Below are 10008 nucleotides of genomic sequence, written 5' to 3'. Positions count from 1 at the left end.
TTTTGGTCCCTTTCACTTCCATTCATTTTTTGAAAGTTCGAGATATCGACGCCGTTCCAACTCTAAATCGTAAAGCCCACTGATGTAACCCCGACTCAGGTACAGCATGGGGATTCGAACCCACGCCCACCTGCCACGCCCATTTTTCGGCTCCATTCACTTCCATTCATTTTTTGAAAATTTGAGATATCGACACCGTTCCAACTCTAAATCGTAAAGCCCACTGATGTAACCCCGACTCAGATACAGCATGGGGATTCGAACCCACGCCCACCTGCCACGCCCGGTTTTTGGTCCTATTCACTTCCATTCATTTTTTGGAAATTTGAGATATCAACGCCGTTCCAACTCTAAATTGTAAAGCCCCCTGATGTAACCCCGACTTGGGTACAGCATGGGGATTCGAACCCACACCCACCTGCCACGCACGTTTTTTGTCCCCATTCACTTCCATTCATTTTTTGAAAGTTCGAGATATCAACGCCGTTCCAACTCTAAATTGTAAAGCCAACTGATGTAACCCCGACTCAGATACAGCATAGGGATTCGAACCCACACCCACCTGCCACGCCCGTTTTTCGGCTCCATTCACTTCCATTCATTTTTTGAAAGTTCGAGATATCGACGCCGTTCCAACTCTAAATCATAAAGCCCACTGATGACACCCCGACTTGGGTACAGCATGGGGATTCGAACCCACACCCACCTGCCACGCCCGTTTTTCGGCCTTATTCACTTCCATTTATTTTTTGAGAGTTCAAGATATTGACTCCGTTCCAACTCTAAATCGTAAAGCCCACTGATGACACCCCGAGTTGGATAAAACATTGGGATACGCACGCCTGCCCGACTGGCACACGGCAATCACACTCGCATTTTCTCCGGAAATGCACTCTCTAGTTATTATTATTATTATTATTATTATATCATTATTATTATTAGTAGTAGTATTTTTATTATTATTATATTTCAGGTTGTGTCTGTGGTTCAGTTTGTCTGCAGCTGTAATTTCCCTGAGAACTGAATGAACAAAAGCCAGAACAGTTCACTTTGATAAACAAATTATCCACACACAGCCACACTGTTAACTTTCAGAGGTGTGTAGGTGTGACACGACTCTATCGCTCCTCATAAATGCTATCTTTCTTATTATTTGCATCCCATCCATCAACATAACTGCTTCAGTTACATAGAAAGTGGGTGTTTTGCATCTTTTATTGTTACTTAATGACTTTAATAATTTGATTAGCTCAGGGTGAACAGTTTTTGGGTTCCTAAAGTTAAAACAGTGGCTTTTGTTTTGATAGATTAAATAAAGAATTAAACGTACCATAAGATACAAGTGAAAGTGGTGACCATAAAGAGGGAATTGAACTTCACACCATGTCCTGTGTTACAGCTTCTTGATGAGTTAAAATTAGTTACTGAAATGATCCGGATTTACATAAATCGTTTACAGAAGAGCTGAAAGCCAACAAAAAATAAATACCAAATACATTAAAAACACACAAATACATCAAATAAAGTCCTAAATGTGTCATAGATAGAGAGTTTATTTGTTTATTAGGATTTTAACGTCATGTTTTACACTTGGGTTACATTCATGACAGGAACGGTAGTTACTCATTACACAAGATTTATCAGTTCACAAGGTTATACTGAACACAGTCATGGACAATTTAGTCTCTCAAATTCAACTCACTTGCACGTCTTTGGACTGTGGGAGGAAACCGGAGCACCCGGAGGAAACCCACGCAGACACGGGGAGAACATGCAAACTCCACACAGAAAGGACCCGGACCGCCCCACCTGGGGATCGAACCCAGGACCTTCTTGCTGTGAGCCACCGTGCCGCCCATCTCAGATAGAGAGAAAGTAAGAGAGAGAGAGTCAAATTCTAAAGAATCATTTGCTGTATATATATACAGTGTATCACAAAAGTGAGTACACCCCTCACATTTCTGCAAATATTTTATTATATATTTTCATGGGACAACACTATAGACATGAAACTTGGATATAACTTAGTAGAGTAGTCAGTGTACAGCTTGTATAGCAGTGTAGATTTACTGTCTTCTGAAAATAACTCAACACACAGCCATTAATGTCTAAATAGCTGCAACATAAGTGAGTACACCCCACAGTGAACATGTCCAAATTGTGCCCAAAGTGTCAATATTTTGTGTGACCACCATTATTATCCAGCACTGCCTTAACCCTCCTGGGCATGGAATTCACCAGAGCTGCACAGGTTGCTACTGGAATCCTCTTCCACTCCTCCATGATGACATCACGGAGCTGGTGGATGTTAGACACCTTGAACTCCTCCACCTTCCACTTGAGGATGCGCCACAGGTGCTCAATTGGGTTTAGTCCATCACCTTTACCTTCAGCTTCCTCAGCAAGGCAGTTGTCATCTTGGAGGTTGTGTTTGGGGTCGTTATCCTGTTGGAAAACTGCCAGTTTTCGAAGGGAGGGGATCATGCTCTGCTTCAGAATGTCACAGTACATGTTGGAATTCATGTTTCCCTCAATGAACCGCAGCTCCCCAGTGCCAGCAACACTCATGCAGCCCAAGACCATGATGCTACCACCACCATGCTTGACTGTAGGCAAGATACAGTTGTCTTGGTACTTGTCACCAGGGCGCCGCCACACATGCTGGACACCATCTGAGCCAAACAAGTTTATCTTGGTCTCGTCAGACCACAGGGCATTCCCGTAATCCATGTTCTTGGACTGCTTGTCTTCAGCAAACTGTTTGCGGGCTTTCTTGTGCGTCAGCTTCCTTCTGAGATGACGACCATGCAGACCGAGTCGATGCAGTGTGCGGCGTATGGTCTGAGCACTGACAGGCTGACCTCCCACGTCTTCAACCTCTGCAGCAATGCTGGCAGCACTCATGTGTCTATTTTTTAAAGCCAACCTCTGGATATGATGCCGAACACGTGGACTCAACTTCTTTGGTCGACCCTGGCGAAGCCTGTTCCGAGTGGAACCTGTCCTGGAAAACCGCTGTATGACCTTGGCCACCATGCTGTAGCTCAGTTTCAGGGTGTTAGCAATCTTCTTATAGCCCAGGCCATCTTTGTGGAGAGCAACAATTCTATTTCTCACATCCTCAGAGAGTTCTTTGCCATGAGGTGCCATGTTGAATATCCAGTGGCCAGTATGAGAGAATTGTACCCAAAACACCAAATTTAACAGCCCTGCTCCCCATTTACACCTGGAACCTTGACACATGACACCAGGGAGGGACAATGACACATTTGGGCACAATTTGGACATGTTCACTGTGGGGTGTACTCACTTATGTTGCCAGCTATTTAGACATTAATGGCTGTGTGTTGAGTTATTTTCAGAAGACAGTAAATCTACACTGCTATACAAGCTGTACACTGACTACTCTAAGTTATATCCAAGTTTCATGTCTATAGTGTTGTCCCATGAAAAGATATAATGAAATATTTGCAGAAATGTGAGGGGTGTACTCACTTTTGTGATACACTGTATGTATATATATACGTATATAAGCTTAGTTCCGGGGGCGGTCACTTCCTCAAGCACTCAGGGTCGGGGGCGTGTCCCACACAACAGCATTTCCTAAAACTTTGCTCCCTCACCATGCCCCCCTCTCTTTACCCGCCGGCCCTCGATACCCTCAGTCACCCGAAGGATCTCCTCACATTCGTCTTCACTTCAGCCGCCGTCACACCCGAGACTCTCAACCGCCGGGAAACTACAGCCCAGGTACCTATACCAGGTAAGCGGAGAATACTTAAATCTGTCTCAGACCCCATATAGCCGTGGTTCCTACAGCAGGTGCGAAGAGTTCACAATGTTACCAGGGTCTAAATATTTATTTTAATATAATTGGAATTTAATCCTGAAAAAAATTATCAAATTGTATATATATATATATATATATATATATATATATATATATATATATATATATATATATATATTTCAAATTAAATACATTAAGTTTCATTTTATACACGACCACCAACGTCTCTTGGTTGAAAAAAAAACTGTGGGACCCTATCTGCTCTTAAATAATGAAATAATAATAAATATTAAATATTATAATATTATTAATTATAATAATAAATAATAAATATTATCTATGTGTTACTTGAACACTCATTTTAACACTAATTTCTCTCTGTGCTTCATTATTGTAGAATTAAAACAATTCTCTCTGTTTTTAAGCTTTTCTTGACCACTGAGGGACTAAAGCTGAAGCACTTTGTTCATGGAGGCTACGATGGACTCCCGTTGGGCATCGTCTCTGATGCCGGGTGAGGCGGTGCCCGTGTACCCGTCAGACTCCAGCTACGTCTCCCACTCTGAGGAGGAATCAGCTTTCTCCGGCATGGAGGCCGAATTCGGTGGGCTGCCCTCTCTCTTCTCCAGCGCCGTCCAGAGCCGAGGCACCGCTGGGTACCGACACAGTCCAGGTCAGTCCACGTACACACAGCACCCCTACCAACCCAGGAGGAACACACGGTCAACTATGAACCGAGCAGTAAAATAGGACTAAACCTGTCCACGTGTGGCTTTCTGACACTCCTGGGGTTCAAACTCACAACCTTCTGATCGCTACAGCAGAAACGTAACCACTGTTTTAGCATCAGGGGTTTATTTCTGTCCTCATCTAACAGGAACAGTGTCAGAGTAATTTGCTGTAAGAACAGTTTGTTTAAGTATAAGAACAGTTTACTATAAGAACAGTTTACTATAAGAACAGTTTGTTTGCTGTAAGAACAATTTAATATAAGAGCAGTTTGCTGTAAGAACAGTCATTTTTGCTACAAGAACATTCTGGTTGCTATAAGAACATTCTGGTTGCTGTAAGAACAGTTTAATATAAGAACAGTTTACCATAAGAACAGTTTACTATAAGAACAGTTTACTATAAGAACGGTTTAACGTAAGAACAGATTACTATAAGAACAGTTTACTGTAAGAACAGTTTACTATAAGAACAGTTTACTGTAAGAACAGTTTGCTGTAAGAACAGTTTACTATAAGAACAGTTTACTATAAGAACAGTTTACTATAAGAACGGTTTAACGTAAGAACGGTTTAACGTAAGAACAGTTTACTATAAGAACAGTTTAATGTAAGAACAGTTTGCTGTAAGGACAGTTTACTATAAGAACAGTTTAGTCAAGTCAAGTCAACTTTATTTATATAGCGCTTTTTACAATAGACATTGTCTCAAAGCAACTTTACAAAATCCAGGACCAACAGATACAAAAACCCCTGTTGAGCAAGCCGAGGGCGACAGTGGCAGGAAAAACTCCCTTAAATTACAGGAAGAAACCTTGAGAGGAACCAGACTCAGCAGGGCCCATCCTTCTTGGGTGGCCTGGAGGAAACTTTAAATAAATAGGATTTACACAAATCATACAAACACAGAATTAAATGAACTAAAAGTTATAACTGGCAATAAATAAATAAATAAATAAATAAATAAATAATAATAGAGTTATTATTCGGCCTAGTCTTCAGTATAGTCTGTAGTGAGTTCTTGTCATTCTTGGTGCAATTACTCCAGACCCGTCACATCAGGCAGGAGCAGCATCGTTGGCACTGCAGTCAATAATGTACAATGCTAGTTCAGTAAAATATCAGTTTTACAGAGAGTTTTAGACTCCGGCAGCCCTAATTATTACAGCATAACTAAAAGGCAGAGCGAGCAGGTAACAAGGTCATGAAGGCTTTCACAGGACATCAGCGCCCACCTCCCCACCATCATCAAACCTGAGTGATCGGGCAAGAGAGGCAGAACGACAGCAACCCAACATCCCTGATCACCACAAGTTTCTATCACCAAGAACCCCCAAGCCCCCAGTTTACTATAAGAACAGTTTATTGTAGGAACAGTTTACTGAAAGAACAGTTTACTGTAAGAACAGTCAGGTTGCTATAAGAACAGTTTGCTATAAGAACAGTTTGCTATAAGAACAGTTTGTTCTGTTTGCTTGTGTATGATTATTTTAGTTGGATGATTAATCTCGTGTCCCGCGTCTCCCCTGACCTTTGCAGTACGACAGCTCTACTCTTCTCCCTTTCTGAGCGCTCTGCCATGGTTGGAGGGCACCAGCACCCACTCTCTCCCCACCCCTTACCCATCAACCCCCTCCACCTGGCACAGTACCAGCTTTAACCGGACCCCGGTGCTGCCCCACGCCCCCTGCCCCTCGTCTCCCTTCCAGCCGTCGCTCCCCGTGTCGTCCATCAAAGCCCCCCGCTCCGAGTTCCAGCTCTCCAGCCTGAACTGTAAAGAGGACGTGAAGGGGGAGCGTGCCAGTCCCGAAACTGGCACAGAGGGCACAGGGGGAGCCTACGCCATCAATCACGGTATCAGTGGTGTGTGTGTACACGACCACACCCTCCCGCAGGGGCTCACACACCCTCCTGCCCAGCCTGTGGGACACTACAGCTCGTACAGCAGCCTGCCTCAGGAGTTCAGCACCGCCGGCTTCTACTCACCACCATTCTCACCAAGAGACCTCAGGACCAAGATGAGCTTCTCTCCCACAGGTCAGAACTTCAGGACCTTCAGTAACAGACTGTATCTGGATTAAATAATGTGTTGCTTCACACTTTTCTTTTTTTGGTCCTAGAAACCCGTGAGTGTGTGAACTGTGGGGCCACTGCGACCCCCCTGTGGAGGCGTGATGGGACAGGTCACTACCTCTGCAACGCCTGCGGACTCTACCACAAAATGAATGGACAAAACCGACCGCTGATCCGGCCCAGGAAGAGACTGGTACGGCTAGAGAGTTATAAGCTAGTTATAAGCAGCACCGGTGATGCTGTGGACCTCATAGCTGCATAATGTAGTGTGACGTACTGTATAACACTATACAGTATACTGTATAACAATAATAATATCACTATGTACAAAATTCTGTAGTGGATAGGAACTACAGCAACAGGTGAGGAGATCAGACGTCTAAATGTGTAGAAGCTGGAAGTTCAGAAAGCGAACATACATCACCGTACATTATGCGTACATTTTGTCTATAGCCATTTGGGCTGGGGTCAGAGCACAGCGTCAGCCACTGTGTGTGTGTGTGTATCTATATGCCAGAGCCAGGATTTAACCCACAACCTTCCGATTGATAGAATCCAGTAATAATGTTTTCCTTTTTTCTGTCCATTTCCTCTCTGCAGGTGGTCAGTAAGCGGGCGGGCACCCAGTGTGCCAACTGTCAGACCAGCACCACCACGCTGTGGAGACGCAACGCCAGCGGGGAGCCCGTGTGTAACGCCTGCGGTCTCTACTTCAAACTACACAATGTAAGAGCTCCTCTCATTCACATACTACACACAGGGAGAGGTGTTTCTGTGTGTGTGTGTATCTGTGTGTGTGTGTGTGTGTGTGTATCTGTGTGTATATTTGTGTAGAGCTGTGTGTGTATCGGTGTGTATATCAGTGTGTGTGTGTGTATCAGTGTGTGTATCTGTGTGTGTGTCTGTGTGTGTATCTGTGTGTATCTGTGTGTGTATCTGTGTGTGTATCTGTGTGTATCTGTGTGTGTATCTGTGTGTATCTGTGTGTGTATCTGTGTGTGTATCTGTGTGTATCTGTGTGTGTATCTGTGTGTGTATCTGTGTGTATCTGTGTGTGTATCTGTGTGTGTATCTGTGTGTGTATCTGTGTGTATCTGTGTGTGTATCTGTGTGTGTATCTGTGTGTGTATCTGTGTGTGTATCTGTGTGTATCTGTGTGTGTGTCTGTGTGTGTATCTGTGTGTATCTGTGTGTGAATCTGTGTGTGTATCTGTGTGTCTGTGTGTGTATCTCTGTATAAAGCAGTGTGTGTATCTGTGTGTATCTGTTGTGTATCTGTGTGTCTGTGTGTGTATCTGTCTGTATAAAGCAGTGTGTGTATCTGTGTGTCTGTGTGTGTATCTGTCTGTATAAAGCAGTGTGTGTATCTGTGTGTATCTGTGTGTGTATCTGTGTGTCTGTGTGTGTATCTCTGTATAAAGCAGTGTGTGTATCTGTGTGTGTGTCTGTGTGTCTGTATGTGTATCTGTCTGTATATATGTGTGTGTATCTGTGTGTGTATATCAGTGTGTGTATCTAAATCTGTGTGTATGTGTGTATCTGTGTGTGTATATGTGTATATGTATCTGTGTGTGTACGTGTGTATATCAATGTGTGTGTGTGTATATCAGTGTGTGTAGCTGTGTGTGTATCAATGTGTGTATCTGTGTGTGTATATGTGTATATGTATCTGTGTGTACGTGTGTATATGTGTGTATGTATCTGTGTGTACGTGTGTATATCAATGTATGTGTGTGTATATCAGTGTGTGTAGCTGTGTGTGTATCAATGTGTGTATCTGTGTGTGTATATGTGTATATGTATCTGTGTGTACGTGTGTATATGTGTGTATGTATCTGTGTGTACGTGTGTATATCAATGTATGTGTATATCAGTGTGTGTAGCTGTGTGTGTATCAATGTGTGTATCTGTGTGTGTATATGTGTATATGTATCTGTGTGTACGTGTGTATATGTGTGTATGTAGCTGTGTGTACGTGTGTATATCAATGTATGTGTATATCAGTGTGTGTAGCTGTGTGTGTATCAATGTGTGTATATGTGTATAGCTGTGTGTGTATGTGTGTGTATATTTGTGTAGAGCAGTTTGGACTCAGATTTTGGACCCTCACCCCTTGCCTCTCGCCCCTCGCCACTCCTGCAGGTGAACCGGCCCCTGACGATGAAGAAGGAAGGAATCCAGACGCGGAACAGAAAAGTTTCCAGTAAGAACAGGAAGGGGAGGAAAAGCGGCGCCGGTGCAGAACTGGACCTGTACTCGGATCAGTCGAAGCTGATGGGATGTGATCAGCCTCTGGATTATTTCTCTGTGGCACCGGCGTACAGTCAGAGCGCCCACCCGACAGGCACCGCCGCCACCCTGCACACCCCCCCTCACCTGCCGTACTCATACCACCCGGCCGCCGTCATCCTCTCCGGCATGGTTTAACAAACGGACATGCGGTTATGACTAAATGTGACGAATGAAACCAATCGTTCTGCCGTTCTGGTGCCCGTGTACCCAGTGGGACGGGGCACCACTGTGGATTTGACTGAATATGTGCCAACTGTGAATTTATCCTATTGTATTTATATGTGCGCAGATGAGCCAAAACATTAGGACCACCCATCATGCATAACGATATATCTATATATTACACGTCGGGCTGATGGTGGTTCCTCGTAGTTTACGTGTTGAATGCAGAAGATCTGAGCAGACAGAGAGACTTGAACCATTACTGCTGGGCGACACCGGCGCTGGTCAGTGGAGGGACGAGCCACGAATGATGGCATTCAAGACTCATTGATGCCAGCCGACATGAAGGCTATTATTTTTGTATTATTTGTCTCCCAATTTATCGCAGCCAATTAGTCTAATCTGCTGGAGACCAGAGGAGGGTATATTCGCCTGACACGCCCTCCCTCCGACACGCCTGTGGTCCACCGACCCGTACTTTAACCAGGGTTCTCACACAGCGTCGAAGACCCCGCCCCCTTTTAGTCCTGTCTTTTTCCACCCATTTGTCTGCTGCACTGTCTGCACTGCCAATTGTACCCGCTGGGGGCGCCCAGCCAACCGGTAGCAGAGCTAAGATTCAGATTCTGAGAGTTTAGAACCCCAGTGCTGTTCACTGCATGATCCAGTTTCCTCTGCTCTTGTATCCGGGCTTGGGACCAGCACTGTGAGTGCACTGTCAAGTACATCAATCATGTCCATGCAAACGCCCAATCGGTCAATAGCACAGCTGAGATTCAAACCCTGGGCATACAGGTCTCAGCAGCAGTAAGCGAGCATAGTTTACCTCTGCACCACCCGGATCATGTACTAGATCTGTGAACATCATTTCCTGTATTCTGTCAGTTTTAATTTAGTCGTATTTGTATTTGCTCTAATGTGAAATGTGAAAGAAATGATTTTTGTATCGACTGAAGGTGTAAA

At 44.2% G+C, this 10008-nt stretch overlaps 1 protein-coding gene across 1 annotated transcript; it reads left to right on the top strand.

Moving 5' to 3' along the window:
* The first annotated feature begins 4258 nt into the window (after positions 1 to 4258).
* gata1b (GATA binding protein 1b) lies at positions 4259 to 9018 on the top strand. Its single transcript, XM_062999534.1, has 5 exons — positions 4259 to 4463; positions 6058 to 6555; positions 6639 to 6784; positions 7192 to 7317; positions 8734 to 9018. The coding sequence occupies exons 1-5, from the start codon at positions 4259 to 4261 to the stop codon at positions 9016 to 9018; spliced, it is 1260 nt and encodes a 419-aa protein (XP_062855604.1).
* Positions 9019 to 10008: the final 990 nt, after the last annotated feature.

Source organism: Trichomycterus rosablanca, chromosome 7 (genome assembly GCF_030014385.1).
Source record: "Trichomycterus rosablanca isolate fTriRos1 chromosome 7, fTriRos1.hap1, whole genome shotgun sequence".
NCBI lineage: Eukaryota > Metazoa > Chordata > Actinopteri > Siluriformes > Trichomycteridae > Trichomycterus > Trichomycterus rosablanca.
The sequence above is the reverse complement of the archived record's forward strand: the minus strand, read 5'-3'. Positions and strand labels throughout refer to the sequence as shown.